The following is a 21,724-nucleotide window of genomic DNA, read 5'->3' on the forward strand; positions in this document are numbered from 1 at the left end:
CTAAGAAAAGACAGAAACAAACTCGAATAGCCTTTTGGAATCTCTATTTTATTTTTAATGGAGCTCTGCGCTCTTTTGCCTTCAGCCAACCATGAGCATATTCGGCATACAGGAAACTTCATTGTTAGAAGAACTATTCTCTGCAGTTTAATATTCAATATTTCTACTTGCTCTTCTGCTCTTTCCTACATCTTGCTTCTACTTACGTTTTATAGATCTCCCAGCCCTCATTCTCCCTGGATTATATAATGCAATGTGTCAGTGCCATGCATGGCACTCCCGTTACCTCAGCATTTCCATTATAACTCTGTTTTGAGGGATTTATAGGCTAGTAGTAAAAATCTCTTTCTTGGCTAAGCCTTGAAGCAGCAGTTTCTGGTCATTTAAAAAAGAAAACAAAATGTAACAAACTTTTTTTTCCCCCTACTTCTATTTTTTTCTGGAAGCCATTTAGCAGTGCTGTTTGCACTGCAGGATCTTCCTAAACAGCAAGTGTAGATTCAGTATGTAGCCAATTTTTAATGTAATAATGCTTTTTCTTTTTTTATCTTTCAAAAATGCATGTCATCCTCTCTTTAGGCACATGATGTCATTGCCTTTTTGCCAACGCTTCTGGAGCCTACAGCAGTTAGCCTTTGGGGCCTCAGAGAGGTGTGGTTTGGTCTACGTTTTCCTTTATTTGCAGCGTGGAGGCGTTTTACAGTGTTTTTAAAAAAAATTTAGCCTTCTTTGTCTCAAAGCCCAGTAACTCACTACCTCTTTCTGTGTCACAAAGCTAAAAATTTATCACAATCCAAAAAGACATTGGCTATACATGAATATCTAGAATATCAGGGCTATTACCAAAAACAAATTTGGAAAGCATATTAAATCTCATGCTTTAATGCTTAAGTGATTTGCTGTTAGAGAACAGGCTATTAGAGGACCTATGGATGAGTTATACTTCGCCAATCACTAGGGATTCCTATAGTTTCCTTGGAAAGATCTAGTAGCAGTCACTCTTAGAAATGGGTTGCTGAAGCAGATACACTTCCAGTTTTATCATATAGGGCAGATCTCTTCCCCTGGCTCCAGGCCAGAGGACTGTAAAACACAGTATGGATTCTAAGAATCGTGGTTCTGTACTCAAGTTTGTGGAGATGAATTATTTTTATAGCTTTTAAGTGAAACAATCAGCTTTAAAGGCATCTTCACAAATACATATCCACTGATTAAAACAGACAAGAAGCCTTTATCGGTAAGTGACTTGCAGACTGGTTGCGTGCCCATGTTCTGGGTCTGGAGCTGACTAGCTCTGCTTTTCCCATCTAAAATAAAATACTACTCTGCACTGAATAGTCCTACGCCAGTTTCTGTTATATTTCAGGCCTGGAGTAATTCTTCCTGTTACGTGCAAATTCCTGTTTCAGTCATTGCGAGCTGTGCATAGTAGCATATAGCAGTCAGAAAAAATCCCTTTTTGACTTAATTTCACTGTATTTCATGTTTTTCCATGTCATTTGTGCCATTTCATGCCAGTAATTTTACTGTTTTATTTTCTTCAGGGCAATTCTTGCTCAGGACTGATACCCATTTCCTCAGCACTACCTTGGAGTTTTAAATATTCAGCCATTCTCCTGTGACCCAGTGATTTCCTTCCCCATAATCTTTTGACATCATTCATGTGCTTGAGACACAAGGAAAACATCCTTCAACACTAAAAAATACATGTAGTGAAGGGGGATTCAGGTTTTCAGATTTGAAACCCTGTATCACCAGTTGGGGGGGGGGATAATGGAACACAAAAAAACTAGCCACAAAAAAACCCCACGCCAAGGCAGACAAGTAGTGTTTCGTATTAACATCTATTCTCAATGAAGAGGTAAAAATCAAAGCCCCTGTGTGTGCGGCAGGGTTAGTGAACTGCCAGTGATTCTCCCAGCAACTGACACAAAGGAATCTGTGAGTATCAAAGCTGAGGCAGCAAGCTTAGTGTCAGCTCTTGCCTAGGGAGTAGAAGAAAACATCACTTTGTCTCTGCTTTCACTGCTTAAACACACACATCATTCACTAGTAACCATTTACTCTGTTGTCAAAACTGTTTCAAGAGAGTGCTACATTTGATTAATAGTAAAATGCATGCAGGAAAAAAAAAAAAAAGTCTGCTTCATCTGAGGCACTTTGCTTTGGAGAATTTTTGCATGTACTTCTTAATTTTTCCATCCTATAAATATGCCTGTAGTATTCCAGGAGTACACTGCTGCTTCTAGTAAAGTAGTTTTTATTAGAGAGCCCAGCAGACTCATCCTAATTCTAGCTAATTCTCGGTGAAGCATATTACGGCATTCTCAGCCTCTTGTACTAACGAAGAAGTGACCAGCACAAACATGTGTGCACTACATGATTCATAGTGCTGCTTTCTGAATTGTCCAGTGGGTAATTGCAGTACAAAAAACAGAGAAACAGATGTAGACCCTAAACCTTGGCTGTAAATTTTTGTTTTATGATTATGGGTTTCAAATGTGCTATGTCACACTGACAAATATACAGTAACACCAAAGGAAATAGATTTCTGACTTGAACTTTTGCTTTTTATTTCACTTGTGTCTAAGAATATGTTTATCGTAAAGTTTCTCCCATCACAGTCTGAGAGAAAACAGATCAAAGCAGTGATGTAAAATCACAATTTCTTTGCATGGATAAAGTGGAAGATATTGGAGAGTTGTTGCCTACTAGCACCTTTATGGGAGCTGTGTAGGCATCTAAAATATGTGGCAATACTTGAAGTTTCATTACATTTGAATTAGAGGGCTATTAGTTATCACAATAATTATGGCTAGTTCTGATCTTAATTAGAAAATACCTCCCATTTTATGAATGTATCTTTTCCCGATACTCAGTTTAAGAAAAACTAGTATCATGCTATTTAAGAGTGAAATATGAGATATATAAATCACTGTATTGTAGAAACAATATGCAAGCAAACCATTAGACTATTTGAAGAATTTGTTAATTACATGTGATTTTAGTAATAAGTATAAGCATTAGCAAAACTATTATTCGTAATAAAACAAGATGAGCTACCTGGCTCATTTAGATACAGTGAGAAAAAGCAATCTTTTTTAATTCACACACAGTTAAGCATGAGTTCCTGACATTTACTTTCAGAAGTTGCCAGTCTACGTTTTGAGGTACAACAAACAGGTTTTATTTTTAAATATGGTATTATAAGACTGCTAATGGAATAAACATAACTGTATTTGTTTATATGATTTTGTTTATTTTAACTCACATGGGCAATATGTTTTTCTTGGCATAAGCTTCAACTGTTCCAAGAGCCTTGGTCCACACAAAATGCTGCTTTCTCCCTAAATTGGAGACAAACATTTTGTGTCATCCTTTCCAGTTATTTTTGTGGTGATACATTACGTGTTCCAAACTTCTCATGTGTCCTGTGTTGTCTGGTTAGAAAATACTGTCTTTTAATTTAGTCTTGCTACTCAAAACAAAATTGTAGCAACATAAACAGCTGAGATTTTAACAAAAAATTAGCCACTTTTCCACTTGCCTTTTTAATATAGTAAACGCTGCTTGCTGTGCTGAAATGGTTTAAACAAGCCTTCCCCAAAGGGTGGCTTTTTCGATAAATGTGCACTGCCCGTAATTTTTGGATTACAGAGTGTCAGGGGCTTCTTCAGCTATGGAGGAGTCTGGGCTGGGGGAGGACACCCCAATGGACTGAGAACGTCCTTAAAAAGACAGTGTTAAACTCCAGCATTTGTAACTCTTCTGCCTGGAGGGGAGGATGGGAAGAGAGGCAGCCTGCTGCAGGGACAGCCAGAGCTCTCTCTGGTTGGAGGGAAAGGAGGCTAAGAAAAGCTTTTGTTTTTATCTCTTCAAACGGATTCACCTCCAGATTGCAGCAGGTCTGTTTGCTGGCTGCTGGTTTTCAACATGGGTATATCAGTTTCAGGGAACAAGTGCGTGTGCTGTGTGTGGGGTTTTGTTTTGGTTTTTTTTATATAAATTCTTGAACCTGTGTGAAAAGTTTTGTTAATACAATCTGCAGGCATTGTCAGAGAGCTTTCGGTTCATCAAAGGACTTTTTGTGGAGAAGGGATCCCGCATCCATTAAAGTGGCTGCATAGGTCCCAGAGTGAGTGTCTCCCCAGCATTTCTTTACGGTTGCCAGTTGTGTGCCATGTCTGCGCACTCTGCCTGACTCCCATCTTGGGCTTTTCAAGAAGCAGGCAGCAATCGAGGGTTTCGTTTTCCAGTTTCCGAACTCAAGCTAGCTTTGGGGCGGGAAGCGGGGCTCCTCCGTGCCTCGGGAAACCTTGCTCCGGGCCAGTGCTCAGTCCACCGAGGCTGAGGCAATTTGGCTTATTCACTTAAAATGAAGGCGTGCACGTGGTCGTTGAGCTCATGTCCTTTTCAGTGGGGCAGAGGGAGTGTTTCTAGGCTGTTGTTTTTCATTTTTAAAGTGTTGGTAAGAATGAAGACTGGCAGAGGCCTCGATGGAGTCTTTGTGAGCAGGACTTTGCAGAAGGTGGTTATTTACCTAAAAATCATAGGGCTACTTGCTGGCGTGATGCAAACGGTGGGCCAGCATCGTGCTGGCTATGGCGTCCTGGCCACAGGTATCTGGGAAGGCCTTGTCACCTACCTGCCACGAGAGAGGGCTGCTGGCAGCCTGGTTTTGCAGAGATGTCAGTGGGTGTTTTGGTGGGAGCAGCCCCGTGCCTTCAAAATGGCTGTGAGGGGGTGGCCAGGGCTGCCGGCCCCAGAAAGGAGGCAGCCGCGGTCTCCCCTCCCGCCACCCTGGTGTGGGTCCCATTCCCCGTGGACCTGCTGGTGGCGTCTCTCCCCTCCCGGGGAGCTGGGGCTCATTAGCCCTCTGAAAGCTGATACAGCCCCTCCGGGGCCACGGGAGCGGCCCCGGCCCCTCTGTGCTAATCAGAGCCAGGCAGGACCCGGCGGCAGCTGGGCTGGGGAGAAGCGGGGATGTGGGGCTGCCTCCTGCCCTGGGCTGAGTGCGGGGGACAGGCCCTCCCAGGCAAATGGGATGCCAGACAAATCTGGCCCATCGGGGAGGCCTGGGAGCGCTGCGTGACTTTAGGAGCCAGGGTAAGGGATGGTGAGGAGAGGTGGAACCTGACCCCCCCACCCCAGGAGCGACGGGCTGTGAGGTCCCCGCCGGGAGCGGGGCTGGCACCGGTCGCCGTCGGTGCTGGTGGCATTGAACGGGAGTCCCTGCTGGAGTGTGCTGCTCCAGGAGTTGGGGTGAAGCCCGTGTCCTCGGCTCTGGTACAGTGGCAGATGCTTGCGCCTTGCTTGCGGCCTCTGCACGGAGGAAAGTAAGGGGGGGCGGCATATAAGTTTTAATAAATGGAGCTGGAATTAAAAAATCCTCCTTTCTCTACAACCACCAAAAAGATAGCTGTCTCAATTCCCACCCCCACTTGCCCTCCTCCTCTTCCTCCTCCTCCTCATTGTTGCTTTTTTTTTAAACTGTATTATTTTGGGTCTTTTTGCAAGTTGGCCTCCCCGTCCGCACCCACCGTTGCCGCCCGCTCAGCGCCAGCGGGGCGACTCCGGCAGGGCTGGGGCTAGCGTTTGCCTGCCCGCCTGCCTGCTTTTTTTGCAGGGCTGCTGGGAGTTGTGAAGGCGTGTGAGAATCCTGGGAGCTGGTGATGTCAGACCGCTTGGGTCATTTGAAGGTTAGCAGCCTGGGAAGGGTTCACGGAAAGTTCACTCGCATATATTAGGCAATTCAATCTTTCATTCCCTGTGACACAAGTAGTAGGAAGTGAGCTGTTCAGAGGCAGAAGGATCTATTCACGGCCGAGGGGGATCCCGAGTCCCTACCGGAGCCGTTTTATCCCGGGGAGGCGGGCGATCGGCGCGGCGTGGGACGCGGCACGCACCCGGCGAGCGCCCGAGGAGTGGGACTGACTCTAAAGAAATTTGGGGGGAAATTGATGGGAGTTAAAACTTGGAATGCGGCTCGCTTCCCCCCATCTTGCTGGATTGGCTGGGCAGCCTGGAAAATGGTAAATGATCATTTGGATCAATTACAGGCTTTTAGCTGTGTTGTCTGTCATAATTCATGATTCTGGTCTGGGAAAAAGACCAACAGCCTACGTGCCAAAAAAGGGGCAGAGTTTGATGGAGTTGGGTGTACTTTTATGTGCCATTTTCCTCCACACCTAGAGGAAAGCACTTTTGCAGGCATTCTGTGCAGGGGGAATCATGTTTGACTGTATGGATGTTCTAGCAGTGAGCCCTGCTCAGATGCTGGATTTCTACACTGCGAGTCCGTCTTCCTGCATGCTCCAGGAGAAGGCTCTCAAAGCATGCTTCAGTGGATTGGCACAAACAGAGTGGCAACACCGGCACAGTGCTCAATGTAGGTCCCAACTGTTATTTTTCCACTTTAAAGTTGTTATGATTATGATTATTACTATTTTATTATTTGCATGTATTTAAAAAAGAAATAGTTGTAATTAAGCGCAAGGGTAATGAGGGGTGGGGGGAGTTTTTTGTGCAATATGTGGTTTGCAAGCCTTTTTTTTTTTTCTTCTGGCAAGAAAGGAAAAAAAAGAGAAGCACCAGGCTGCTTTCTGTTTATCCCATCTCATGTAGCATATTGATCCTAACAATAGTTGTGGAGCCAAGCAGGAACACATAAAATTATAATATAATATGGCAAATACTTGCAAAACTCCAACCAGTGAAGGGCAAATTTACATAACATCTCTATGGTAGTTTTTTGCTTTGCCTCCTTAATCTGATTTTGTGCCACATTTGGTAATCTGGATACATGTTGTCTCGAAGTGCATTTTAGCAGAGCAGCCAAGCAATTAAAATGCTGCTTCATACAGTTCTTGCAAAGATGTGGAATTGCAGTGGGTAGGTGCCATTCCAAAAATCCAACAGTAGTTTTAAGTTTCCTAAGAAAAGGCAATATTTCTTTGTACTGACCTTGCTGCCACCTTTCTTCTTCACTTTGTTGCTCTAAGAAGTTGCTGTTTTGCTAGAAAACTACTTACTGTGAACACCCTTTGAGTTTAACCATCAATTATTTCTATACCTTATGATTCAGGCAGTGTGGCAGTGGTAACAGAAGAGGGAGAGTTAGTGGTAGGACACTTCTGAAAATGTATTATTACGTTATAGGGTCGTGATTTGTTGCTGAAATACATAGATGCTAAACAATGGCAGTATTTTAACACCACAGTCTCAAGTTTGAGAAATGACAAAAAGTGCCAGAAAGCAGCACCTTATACTCTGCATAAAAGCTTGCAGGATGCTTCACTGCTCTGACGGTGATTTAGATAAATGACTTGGCTATCTATCAAAATGTTTTTAGCATGCTCTCGGTCACTTCAGTACACCATTAACCGTATAATACCGTTTGAAATTTTTGGTTTATGGTGTGTTATAAAGTTACCTAGGAATTAGAATAGTTCTCCCTTTGATACGATTTATCTCAAACGGGTGGAGGGGGGAATTGAAAAACAAATTTTAAAATGTTTGATGAAATAGTGTGTTTTTCACTCTGCTCAAAAGTTTTCAGTCACCGTATGACGTTTGTGTGGGTTGAGTAATGAAAACAAAATTGTAAAAATCAGTGACTACCAGCCTGCGACACTGCAAATGTTTTGATGTCTTTACAATTAAAATTAGACTGTGAAGTTCAGCATGGGATGTTTATTTTCTCCGCGCTGTTTTCAAAATGCTTCAAACAATAAATGAAACAAAGCTTTTACTTCAAAATAATGTTACTAGCTATCAGTTAGGGAAAATAAAAAACCCAAAGCAGATGTTTTACTAAAAATCTGTTTTCCTTCTTCCATGGTTTAAACTTCAGTGTAACTTCAGCGGTGGTATTGCGGAAACTTGGAATTAAATAAACTTTCCTGGAGTAGGACGCATATGCTGTCGTTAAAAGCTTACATTCACAAAATATTCTTTAGATAACTTCTGTTGTAAAAATGCCCTGCTCATTTTCTTGTATGTTGTTAATACCTAGAAGCAAGATTCTTAAAAACAAAATATATGGTGTTTGTTCTTGGGCAAGTTAAACACAGGATTACCCTTATCAGAATGGAATGAGTGGTAAATATGTAATTTGCCTAGGGCCTGTGATAAGAGACAAGTGTTGATAACAGCAAAGTTTAGCTAATCAAAGAAACTCATATTAACAAGAGTAAATAAAAAATCTAGGAAAATGCATTCAGGAATCCAGTCTCGTAACTTTGTAAGCAATGGGATTAATCTTCACTACATGGGAATTTAAAATCAGGATGAAACCTGAATCATAATACGGTGGCTGTAATTTGATCTGTGAAAGTTAATGGTATAGAAATGTGAAAAAGCAATTTAGTTAGGGTCCAAATGAAGAATTCTGTTTGATTTCTAGAGCAAGTTTTGTTTTAAATTTTGAAGAAAGTGTAAGCACTTTATGTGTATGGGTACATATATGTAAACAGATTATAAAATACTAAAATTCTCTCAACATCTAAGAGTTTAATCTTCCATCTCATGAAAATAATGACAAAACCAGAATTTTTGTGGTCCAGAAAGCTTTTAATGATTTCAACGTTGCTTCAGTGCTTATAAATACAAAGATAGCAATGTTTAATTCTAACTCAAGTGTTTCTTGATTATCTATTTTTATGAAGACCTCTGTGATTTAATGGAATGTAATCATAACCAAATTTTGAAATTATTAGACATGTAATAGATAGGTTTTTTGTCTAGTTTGTTGTTTTATTTTTGGCTCTGCCATAAAAGCAGTACACCTGCAGCCATTGCTTTAGGCCTTAGAAATATTGCTTTGATGGAGACGTGATTGTAGAGTAAAAGGTAAATGGTTGTTGAGGGAATAATACATGGATAGTGCGAACTCTGAACAGGCCAGTAACAATGCCAAACAGCATCAGAGTTTCAACTGAAATGCTAACAAAATTGGCCATTGCAGGGGTTAGGGCAGAATGCTGTAGGTCTCCAACTTCAGCACATCTTCACTATGTTAATCCCGTTACGATTCACTAAGCAAGCGCACTCCTGCAGCATCACAAATTTTCTAGTCCACGAGGGTCTGCAAAGTAAAAATAGAGAGTAAGGCACAACCCAAACATGACCTTAACTTGTGTGGTATTTTTTTCCTCCCCCCTGTGGGAGGAAAAACCTGCTATGGGTTTGCAATGCAAAGGTTAGCCACTGTGTATTGAAAGATGTGTTATGAGCACACAGAAAAATACCTAATTTCATGCTCATACTTGTTTATGTTTTATGTGATATTGGTTATATTGTTGTAGGCTTAAAAAGAAATTATTTATTTGCAAGGAAAATTACGGACTCAGAAATGTGAGTAGAACCAGCTGCACTTTTTAATCATGAGCCATTCTCAGTCCTTTGCTCATAAGATAAAAATCAGATCAGTATAATCAAGTTAGACAAGAATAGTCCTAAGAGGACAAAAGAGTTAAGATTGCAAGAATGAGTAATTTATACTTTTTAAAGTAAGGTAGAATTTTCTGCTCCCTCGTAGTGCAGCAACACCAAATACTGAGAGAAAATGAGTAACTTCTGTTGAAATGTGAACAAACTAAATACTGCGGAAGTGGAAACAGGACAGGCCCTGAGAGAGGAGCTGCAAGGAATGGCAGAGATTGGCCTTGGAAAAGCCCATTAAAAGAAGTCTTCGTTCGTCTTCATTAATTAAACAGGCAAAAAAACAAGTGAGCAGGCCCAAACAAAAAAAAAAGAGTAAGTTTGTTTGGCAGTATGTAGTGTTTCAGCTAATCATGTCAAGTATAAAACTGTTGCCTACCACTTTTTGTTAGGTTTAGAAGAGTAAGAAATTTGATGAAGGCAAAAGTTATGGTTATGGCAGCAGACATAATAGGATGTCGAGGCTCATGTAGTCTACAGTTCTTATTTCAGTTTGGTGGGAAGTGTGTTTGCCCAGAGAGGATCTAGCAGGTATTAACTTTCAGAAAGTCTGTGAAGATGGGACTCCAGAAGGCATGCGTTTTCCTTCTGAATTCCAGATTATTGCAATGTTTGGGTCCGGTTCTCCTTCCCTGCAAGCACTGGAAACATCTGTCCTCAACAGAAAAAAGTTTTGTACTTTATTTTCTTTCATCTTTCTGAATTTAAAAACAAACATTTTTGAAGTGAAGGACTTGTAATCTGCATTCCCAAGTATCAAATTGCTGCAGGTGTGTTTGCTAGTGCCCAGAAGGCAAGATGTGTTTGAACCAGGTTATTTTCTTTTAAGTTCATCTATAAACTTTACAGCTGAATCACTCGGTCTGATTTGCTTAGGGATAGTCTTTGTTTAAATTTTTACACTTGTAGCTTAATGGCCTGAAATATGTGATGAGATGTGTTTGATTCTGATCCCCTTCATTCAAAACAAAAATTGCACAGGAATATTTTTCTTCCAAATTAATTGAAACGAGAACAGCTATTCTCTACGTAGAGTCTGATACAGTCAGCCTGATTCAGCTGCTGGCACGGGAGAACTAATGGACACACACCACTGTCAGAAACTCCTGCCGACAAAAATGATGAGAGGCGTTCGCTGGTCAAATTAGGGTGGGATAAACCTGGAGGAAAAGCAATGTTATCTTTGGGTGACTCCCTGCTTGCCTAATGAGTCTGTGCAGCAAAGGTGCAACTTGTCAGAACAAAGCCAGGCTGTCGCGACAGTGCCTAGGAGAGGGTTTCGGCGAAGTTAAGGAGTTGAAAGAGAGAGATAATGTTTCAAACAGCGAAGTTAGTCATCCTCACATCCAGTTAAATCCCCACTTAGTGCTGAGCCGTCTTGGTTAAACATGTGTGCATCACGCCTGCACCGCAGCCTAGCCCAGCTAAGGGGCTTTGCTCGGGGCTGTGCGGGGAGCGAGGCGCCCCAGTCGGCAGATTATGCTTCCACCTCCCCTAAACACCCCAAGTGACTGGTTTTGCTCAGGTCTAATTTATACACGGCCCTTTACGCAGCTGATGAAGTGCGGCTGTGTTACACAGCCAGCATTTCGATTTGGGAGCGGGGTTGTGAAAGGGACATTGTGCTCCGAAGGACTGCTGTCTGCTGCAGTCGGCCACGCCGTGCCCCGTCCTATTGAAGGCTCAAAAGCAGAGCACAGCTGCGATGAGTTTCCAGATCTGTTTGGCCGTGGGGACTGGTGCTGGTATGCGTGCGAGCTGGGGGGAGCATCACTCTCCCCCTTGCAGTTTCTGCCTAGGGGGCTGGCAGCAGCCTCCGACAACGAATTTACAGGGGCGGGTGGCTGGGGCCAAATTAGCTGTGGTTTCGGAGGGCTTTCCAGAGCTTTGCTGGGCTGCAGCGCACAGCCCCATGAGGAAGGATATCAGTTGATGTATAAAATGGCCAAGGAGCTTCGGTAAATAGACTTTACCCTTCAAATCCAGAGGTCCTGGCAGCGGCTGTGCGGGAGGGTGGGGTTGTACTTTTCCCCTTCCTGTACTTGGACACTTTTGATTATCCAGACTTTCTGGGACTGAGCAGGGCTGCCTAATAACAAAGCCTGCCTAATATAATTGCCTAAATAGGCCTATTGTCCTTTTCAAGTCACTGTGCTGTGAAATCTTTCAACTTTTTGCTAAAAATGTTGCATCTAACGTTTAGATGGCTTAGTGGCTGCAGCGAGGAGGAGATCCTTTTCCCTCATTTCTCATTGCAGCATGGTTGAGAAGCTGATTATATTCCTGCCCCCTATTGATGTTTACTCCTTTTAGGAAGCAAATATTTTAGCCCCTTTTGGCAGGGTAAACTGCCAAAAGTAATAGGCCTGGAAATACAAAGCTATGATTGATTTTGACCTTTGCTCATGTGCATGAAGTCTGTCCCCATGCAGTGTGACCCATGCCACTTCTTGCTGAAATCCAAGCCCTTTCAAACTAAATGGAACCATGAAAATACAAGTCACAAAATGCTCAAAACTATTCTAAAGTGACAGAATAATCATTTTTCTGTACTGCAAGCAAACGTATAGGCAGAAGGGTAGCAAAAAGGGATTTTCTATCAGGCAAACCGAGAGTGATGTCTTTCGTCTGCTGCTGCTTTTTATGAGAAACATATTCTAGGTACAAAATAAACAAACTGGTATCATGTGGGAATGATTCTTCTGTGCAGTTTTTCGGTCACAGTAATCTAAGCTGTTTCTCTTAATTGTAATCCGTAAACAACTTTCGTCCAAAACCATGGATTTTAAACTGTCTTTTTACAAATAATCTGAGATCTGGGATTTTATTAATCCATCGTTGTATGAGCAAATGTGTTCCAAAAGTTAAGAATGTCAGAAACAGTAGCCTAAAGTTAGCATCCTAAATCCACATTTCATGGCTTCATTTCCAAATATGCTGAGCATCTAGGAGCTCCCTCAGCACTTTTTAAAACAGGCCGCATATTTATGTGACCAAATACTATTTAGAACCTTCATTTAATATTAAAATTTTTTAAATGACTTTCCCACTTCCGCCACACTAATGAAAAAGTAATTCAGTGACAGAGTTTACAACATTAACAGTGGAGAGACACTTAAGAAGACAAAGTAGAACTTGGTTATAAAAATATATTCCTCTCCTATAAATTTACAAGTCAAACGAGTTTTTTTTCCCTGTATTTGGTCTGACTCTCGGATTCCTCCGATTCTGTTTGCTTCCTTGCATTAAAGTTTGCTCATCAGATATTAATCCAAGACAGTTTCAAACTTGTGGTATAGATTTTAATAGCTAGATTAACTTTATATACTCACTCATCATTAGCAGCTGCTCGGGATTGTTTTCCCAGTGGCAGCGAATTAATATGACTGTGGTCGCTGTGCATTTTGCTTGGTGGGGGAGGAGGGGGAAATCTAGCTTCCTTCAGCTCATTTCAGTAATCTGAATAGGAGCGGAGAACTTGCATCATGTGATGGGGCAGCTCACGGCAGCTCACCAGCATGGGGTCCCTGTGTGAGAACCTCCCTTGTACATGACAATCTGATAAGGATATCATGTGGTTTAGAAACACATTCCCACAATGTTCACTTCTTTGTCCCTTTATTTGGGAGTGAGTAGGAAAAAAACTTTTAACAAACTAATGTCAGCCCTTATATAACTGACCCCACTTTCTGTTAGTGTTCTGTTTGAGTCTTGCAACTTCTTCAAATACTTTTGTTAGGAGAGATGGAAATATAATCCAGCAAGTCTGTGTACAGGATCCTAGACACAGAGTATATAATATACCTTCTGTTCCCCTCGGACAAGGTGATTTTTCTTTCCCCTGCTTATACCATATATAAACTGAATATTATGAAACTATGTAAGTTAAATATACACGTGCGAGTGACACTTGTGTAGGTTTAATAGGTTAAAGCTTGAATGAGTATATATAAATTCTCAGAGTGCTCTGGATCTTCACCACTAAGGACATGATGTTAAAGTCTATCCATAGTTTGGAGGGATTTCTGTTTTATGCACTTTCAGTGACTTACATTTTACACTCTAAGTGCATCCCCTAAGAAAAAAAGCAGAGAAAATTCTTGCAGCAAAGAGATTTTTTAGCACCACTTAGTGTCTTTTAATGGTTTGGAGGATCTCTTTCTATTGAACCATAATATTTTTCTCTAGACTCACATTGTATTTTTGAGCAAGGATCTTTGAGCAATAAAATGCCAAATTAAGTATATTTTTGTCTTTTAGAGCCTTATCTAGTGAAGTATTTAATGCACTCAGGACTCCACCCTTGATTTTAGTAAGAGGTTCAGATACAGAGTGGTCATATGAGTGACCCTTTAGTGTATTTATGTACCTGTATTTTTACAAAATACCAGTAAAAAGCTCATGCCATTGTGCTGGATGTTCAGCACAATGAACATCCAACATTTCTTCTTAGGAAGAAAGAAGAATCATTCTCCTTTGAAAGATATATAGCAGAGGTGTGGAGCAATTAAACAAGTTGCCTGGTGTTGCACCAACCAGAGACGACTTAGGTTTAACTCAGATTTTCTTCAGTGACTGTTCCAATCCTAGAAAGCCATTTGTGCCCATAAGATACAAAGAGTGGCAGGAATGATTCAATTAAAAAAAAAAAAAACAAAAACAAAAACAAACCAAAACAAACCCACAAGAAAACAGTCAAGTAACACAAAAAGTCTTTTGAATCCTGTGATTTTTTTTATTTTTTTTTTTAATCTGAACACAGTTTGTGGTGAGTTCCTGAAATGGCCATTACACCACTCCAGTGGTCCTCTCTGCCACGCAGGCTGGTGGTGCAGCAGCACATCACATAGAGGTGTATTGTATCTCTTTTCCTATGAGACTTCATCGTCATCTTCCAGTCTTGTACCAGAATCATTCATCTGCCAGTTGATGACTGATACCAAGAGGATTCCTGGGTTCCTGCATAAGTGTATGTAAAGGCGTCTGAGGTGATTTAAATATTTCACTTGTTCACAGATCCCAATCTGGGATAGAGGTGTTCAGGCAGGGTGCAGCCATAGCTAGGCTCTCGGGGGTCTCGGAGCGTCCTGCTCCCAGCACTGTTGCTCAGGGACTGGCTGCGGGCAGTGATGGGGACAGGGAGCAGGCTCCTCTGCCGCTCACCTCTTTCCATCTCCCGAACGCCTCTTTCATTCCCATCTCGTACCCAAAAACCCACAATGAAGACTAGCGTTGCCTGTCTTTCCAAGACTGAACATTCACTCGCACACAAAGAAAAAGGAGTTGGAAAACTGTGTCACAGTGCCATCTGGCGATACCTGCCCAAACCTTCCCTTTGGTGAGGACTGCGGCCGCTGAGGCAGTTGATCCGCAGGCGGATCCTTTCCCTAGGACCCTGCTTCAGGCGCAGGGAGGTGCCTGTGCCTCCTGCAGAGCTGGACTCTGAGGGTTTTTGCACAACTCTCTGGGTTGCTCTAATCAAAGATCCTATCTTCTCCACAAACCTTCTCTTCCTAGCAGAGAGCACTGATCCTCCAATCTGCTCTGATCCACCAATCTGCTGTTTTGGCTTGGGGCACAAGTCAAGGGACTGGCTAAAAAAAGTCACACGTCTCAGGTTTTTCATTGTTAAGATCAGGTCCTGGTGTGTGTGTGTGTGTTTGTAAGCACTTCTTCATGCTTCTGCCTCTCAACTTTTGGTCTGAGAAGGTTTTTCTTACCCCTCACTTTCCGAGTGTTCCTTTGCATTGCAGTTCGAGTTTCCCCTTTTTATTCATTTGAGGAAGAAATTTTATTAGCTATGGATCAGGGTACATGTCAGGTCCTCCTTAAGTGGCTGGATGAAAAGTCTCAGAGATCTGTTTTTCTGAAAGATCCTTCTGTTTTCACCCCACACTTTGAACACTGAGATGTAAAATGCAGAACAAATGGCAAATCAGCTACGTCTTTTGGATATTTATGCAGTGTCTTTGATGAGGGGGCCTAACTGAAGAATACACTTTTCCCAAGTCCTTGTCCCCCAGTAAACCTTAGTCTTCATCTCTCCATTTGGAGAGCACATTCCAGCTGTGTTTTTTTAGTTTTGCATATTGTCACATGCTATGCAGGTTAGGTATGTGAACCGCTCGTCCTTCTATGCTTTGCATGTATTGCCACATTGACTTCTCTGAAACCATGCCAAGAAGGATCCATTATCTCTCCGAAGTTTTGAAATGAAGCCTCTGGCTGCCTGCAAGAAGTCAGAGCTGACTCACATCCTTCTGTGTTTTTTTTCTTATCCGAATCCTTTCCTTTCTCTGTGTTTTGGAGAGGTCCTGCAAGACTTCATGGTTGAAGTACAAGCTCTGTGTTAGGAAGCACTGCCTGTCTGGAGCTGGTTTGGAAAAATAGCTGTTCCCCTCTCCCTGAAATGGAGTCCAGTATGAACACTGCAATTGTTCACAGGGGCTGTTTTCACCTTTACCAAAATGTGAAAGTGGACCTTAGTTAAAGCATGGTACACCGACACTGCCCAATAATGCTGTGTTTGTTATGTTTTCCCTAACCTTAATTTCTGTGCAGAATAAGAAAATACTCTGACGAAAAGAGGTGAGGAAGGAATGACGCAATTAAATGAGATTAAATCAGAGTATCAGTTTCCCTGGAACACGTATTTGGCTCTTTACCAACAATCTTTTCCCCGTTTTTCAAATAAACACATATTTTCACATGATAACTCTATTTGAAATATTAATGTTTCCAGGGCTGCATTACCTTTGTTTCTTCATCAAAGTCCATTACTATGAAAAGGCGACTGCTGTTCCTTAGGCTGTTTGAGCTTCAAAAGAATTTTAGGGCCTGGTCTGTTGGAAAGCTTGGGGGTATAATTAGTGAAAATGGAAATAGATGCAAGAGAAATTTAGTTCCTGATGTTTTAATTTAGTGTAGTACTGCCATGTGTTGTTGAAGAGGATTCTTAAAGGCAAACATAATTATTTCATTATGGTCTTCAGAATGCTTTCATTGGTCTTAATGACAAGAAGCTGCATAAGAAGTCATACATTTTAATTAGACCTTCTTATATTTACATCAGATAAATAACAAATAATTGATGAAAAACAAGTCTTCTGAATGGATGATTTCACACAGAGCTCTGGTTACAGTTTAATGATAAAACATTTCTCTTATTGCTTTGCATTTTAATTCTCCAGAATTATTACTCTAGCAGAGATCTCAAAATACTGTTATTTCCATGCATTTCATTAAATTGACAATTTATATGACTCTGAAGCTAAGAGAAAAGGTGTTTTTCAACATATATCCCTTACAACCAGTTTCTAGGTTTATTAATTTAATATTTAATTTCACTGTGGCTGCCCCTTCCCTGGCAGTGCTCAAGACCAGGTTGGACAAGGCTTTGAGCAACCTGGTCTAGTGGAAGGTGTCCCGCCCACGGCAGGGGGTTGGAACTAGATGGTGTTTAAGGTCCTTCCCAATGCAAACTGTTCTATGATTTCTATGATTTTGCTTTCATTTCTTACATTGCTTTCATTCATCTTTTTTTTTCCTGGTGATAGACTCTTCAGTAAAAGCTAGTGGGAGGAGTCAGACCTTTTCCTATGTCTTCAAGTCCCGCCATTGTTAGCAACCCAAAACTCCTGTAGAGGTCAAGGAGTATGAAATTGTAGGAATTGTAGTGGAATTTTCTAAGGAAAAATTCGGTGCCTCTTCCTCACCAGCTTAGTTGAAAGTTGTATTCCTAAATCTCTTTAATTTACTTTTAAAATCTCACCAATACCCTTTTATAATTGTGTGTATGCCTGCAGGGGCATTTAAAATACCCGTATTTTTTCTTTACCCCCTTTATTGGACACTTCATAATTCCAAGAGAAATTATTTTAGAGTTTTGCTACTTGCAAGAGTCTGTCATGTTTGCAAGCTCTCCAGCCTTTCATTTTTTGTAACAAAACATATTTCACATGATTAATTCCTGAGAGTATACAGAACACTAATTGTTGTTATTGATTTTAAATTTCGCAACCATTACAAGTAACCCAGATGAGTGGCAGATAAAGAGTAATAATCCATGGAGTTCTGGAAGTGTTTCATGTTTGTCTGTAGTACTTTATGTGATCAATAGTAACTGCCCCATTGAAACTAACTGCTGTATCAAATAACAGTAAATCAAATGAATGTGCTTACAGATTATTTATTGAAAGCTTTAATTGTTCACTAGGGCCCTGCTTATCTCAGGAAACAATAGAAAGCAGTGATCAGGCAAACTGGTTTGCAAATGCCGGGGGTGCTGTGAAACAGCGGGGTCTCCCCTGTGTCTGGGTGGTGTGAGAGCTTCCCAAAATGTTCCCCTGTCCCACTGGGATTGTCCGTGCACTGGGATTGCGTATAGGGGTTCAACCCAGGGTTAACTGGTCAGAGGTGAGTTTTCTGAGAGCATCTCTTGAGTTCACAGGTTACTCTTTTTTAAATTATTATTTTTACAGATTGTCATCTTTGGATGGCAAGCATGTCATATCTGGTGGGTTAAAGTGTGGAAAAAGAACTAATAAGATTTCCAAAAATTTCCAAGAGGCCCGTGTAATGAGAGACAAAACAGGATTAGACCTTAGAAAGGAAAGTAAAGGAATGCATACTAAACTTGTTCTGTGGAAAGCTTTCCTAGATGTATTACAGTCTGAGGCAATTATATGCTGCTGTACAGTCGTCAGAATTGTGCAAATACTAAGAAATTAAAAGCAGTGATTTCTAACTAACAACCCAATGCCATTATATTTTACTAATTCCTTAAATTGGATGCTCTGCCTTGTCACAGTCACTTCATGAAGTAGTAGTGCCACAGGTTGGAGGTTTTCTGGACCCTAGAGTGAAATGGATAGTCTTACAGACAATTTCACTACTATCCACAATTTTTTTAATAGCCTCGGTATGTTGTCAGTAATACTTTGCTGTGGCTTCAGAATCCTTTTGATATCAGCGGAGGCACTAAAGCTGTCCTTCAGCAAATTTGGGAAGATAGCACTGAATGAATTTACATTTAATAACATGTCTTTCCAACCGTGAAAACTGGAAAAGCATTTGTAAAAATGAGCCTAATTTCTACAGAAAACAATGGCTGAAATCTCTCAAACATGGCAGGAGAGGTTTTTTTCCCCTAAAAAAAAAAGTATGTTTTGTGAAACGTACTTATATGCGTATGTGTAATATTCCAATAATTGTAATGTAGACATTTTAAAATTATTACAGCACAGTAGACAGAAATCTTCTGTAATTGAATCTTGCTTGAAAAAGGTAACTTCCCTTTTTCAAAGCATAAGCTTTGCCTTACATTTCTTGGGACATCAGGTATCAGGACTGAATGTTGCTTGTCCAGCTCTTTGGAAAGAGAATACTTCCTTTCTGTTGTATTCTGTATAAAGTACAGTCGACATTTTTCCCTGTTTATGAGGCTGGACTATTGCAGTCAATTGTGAGAAGCTTCTCTGGGCAAAAAAACCCCAAGTCACAGTTGACTGAAGGTAGATATTGAATAAGAAAGACCAGGTGACTAGGAAATACTCCTGGCATGTATGTGTTTGCCCACAGTACAATGTATGCCTATTTTTTCTCTTCCGAGTAGAATGGTACTGACAGGAAACATACAGGTAAAATTATGAGCATTCCACACTCCAAGGGTTTAATAGGAAAATCCACTTCAGGTGGAGAATAGAACAGAATATTGGAAAAAGTGCTCTCCAGTCATGGTACTCATCTTGGCTCCAGTCTCTTGTCACTGTCTTATTTTATTGATCTGTGGTCTTCTAGGCAGAGAGTGGAGGTGTGCTCAGAGACACAGTTGCAGTGTTACTACTGCTTGGCACTAGGACACGGAGCTCCTCCCCAGCTTTCAGCTTCTATTGCACCTACTGTGAAAGGGGCAGAGGGATGTTTGCCAGGGTAACCGCACTGGCAGAAAGTAAAATGCACCCATTAAACGCAATGTCAAGGACTCTGAATTATAAGGAGAGGAAATCTGGTAGTGTCTTAGTTTTTCGTGGTACCTTCCCCACTGCGTTATCTTTTGGCTGGCAGGTATTCAATTCAGAAATAGTGAAACTCTGCTCAGGCAAGCATTATGGCTTGATAAACTGTATGTTTTATTTTTCCTCTCAAAAGATATTGGTGATGCTCCGTTCTTAAATATTCCATAAACTTGAATTTCTTACATTAGCATCAGAAATGCTGAGGTGAGCTGCTCTTAGTAATGCATTGTCCTGGTCTGGCATGCTGAGGGGATGAAGGAGGACAGAGTTTATCCCTGTTTTGGTCTCAAATGTTGGAAATGTGTGTGTGCTGGAGGATGTCAGAAATGTTAAGTTTTGCTTAGTCTGCCCTTCTAGTTGTAGGTGAGCTCAAGCGATGAAAGCCATTTTATCCTGTTACTATGTCATGTCTAAATGGAAATAATGTATTGTTTTAATTATACCCCCCACAGTTGCAGCAGTGCAGCAATGCGGGTGCAGTTAGGCTAGTGTAAAGAAGGTCTTAACACTTACTCGGGAAGTAAGCTACGTGGATGTAAAGCATCTATATACAAGCAGAGGTACCCCAGAGGTTCACTACAGTAATGTTAGGGGCACGGGAGATGCGCCCTGGGATATCTGCTTGGTTTACGAAGCTGCCTTTGCTTCTCCCAGTCTGTGCACCACCCTGTTCTCTGCAGGAAGCTGCTGCTGCATGGCAGGAGGAAATGCATGGCTCCATTTCACAGCCCCGAGCCTTGCCAGCTTCAGCAAATGGCCCTGTTTTGCAGCGGTGTGGCTGGGAAGCTGGACACGTGGTCATCCACGCGCTCTGTCAGAGGGTTGATAACCTCTGGGAAAGGGCTGGAGGGTGACTGCCTGGGGTTTGCTGGTTCAGCAGGTTTCATCCCACAAGGAAGCTGGGATGAAACCGTACTCCATAAAGAATCGTACCTCTGGGTGGCATAATGCCAAAAAGAGGTCTGCACCGAGGGCCCGGGAGTGAGATCCCAAACAAAGAGACACAAAGCTTCACAGTTGTCCATTGCCTTGTAAAAAAGGCAAGGGGCTGTGTGACAGGGGGCTGTCAAAGAAAATAAAGAATCAGACCTCCTTTTCTAAGGAAATCAAAACTTAGAATTAGCAGAACAATAAAGGCCTTCTAAAGCGAAGGCTGGAAACAATACATTTTTAATAAAATGGGCAGTTACTCTAATTGCTGAACCCCTACTGTTCAATTTCTTTTAGTGCCCTTATTCATTAAATTCAGCATACTTATACTTATTATTTACAGATGTATGCGTTTTAACTTGTGTATAGAAACCATGCCTTGCAGAAAGCTGTGGATGGTATAATACTAATTTGTAAGTGTTTATTGCTGCCTATAATATGCAATTTTAAAAACAATTAAAAATAGCAGTGGAGCTCATCATTGGAGTCAACCCCAAACTGCCCATGAAAAATGAAATATTAGTACCATGTACCACCTTAAAGGTTATAGGCCATTTGTAGTGGATTGATAGCATACCCATTAATGAAGAAATTTACCTGTTCTTAAAGATTTTAAGATCAGCAGTCTAGTTTCTAGATATTATTCTAATGTAACCCATTTAAACATATGTGATGGAGTTCATAATTGCCCTTGTAAATGGGTATAGAAAGGAGGGTACATAAATCAATTAGTGATATCCAGCAGTGTGGCTGTAATACAAATTAATTGGGATGATAAGCACTTTAACTGCTACTATACTTACTTGAAGTAGTTTTGATCACTGAATTGGCTCTTGTTGAGTCACTCTATTAATTTTAAGATTTAAAACCACCTAAAGATCAAAACGTTCTGAATTAACGGTCCTAAAGCTTGAGAAATAAAATGACATGTAAAATATGACACAGCAAGTCACTTTTACACGTTTTTCCAAAGAGAGCACAACAGTTTTATTTTGTCCATGTGGCACTGAACAACTGTGTAATAGTATTATGTGATTAAAGATACTAAAACACTCATTTTTTTTTGCTGGATTCAAACCACAGTAAAAAGTCATGATGAATGGTGTCATAAGAACATGCTGAATATATAGAAAATAAAAAATTTATTTGGCAGACATAGTAATACCAAAAACTAATACGAACTTGGATAGGAGGTGAATTTTGAAGAATAAAATCATTCCTTTAGTATAATACTCTGAATTATTCTGTTTCGATGCTTGAAAAGATTTGAAAAGTCCTCAAAACACTGTAAAGCATTTAATAACTATAAATTGAGGCTTTATAACTTAGTAAAATAT

General features: G+C 41.0%; 1 protein-coding gene across 3 annotated transcripts in view; it reads left to right on the forward strand.

Moving 5' to 3' along the window:
- RARB (retinoic acid receptor beta) overlaps positions 1-21,724 on the forward strand; it is a 321,227-nt gene that overhangs the window by 222,659 nt on the left and 76,844 nt on the right. For 2 of the 3 annotated variants that reach the window (XM_074900540.1, XM_074900541.1), the window contains exon 1: positions 5,809-6,388. The exons of the other annotated variant lie outside the window; for it this stretch is intronic. In XM_074900540.1, coding sequence (XP_074756641.1) covers positions 6,232-6,388 — 157 coding nt within the window. In that variant the 5' untranslated portion in view covers positions 5,809-6,231. Of the gene's footprint in view, positions 1-5,808; positions 6,389-21,724 lie in introns of those variants that run through there. 3 annotated transcript variants of the gene reach the window in all.

This window comes from Athene noctua, chromosome 2 (assembly GCF_965140245.1).
Source record: "Athene noctua chromosome 2, bAthNoc1.hap1.1, whole genome shotgun sequence".
In the NCBI taxonomy this organism is placed as follows: Eukaryota; Metazoa; Chordata; class Aves; order Strigiformes; family Strigidae; genus Athene; species Athene noctua.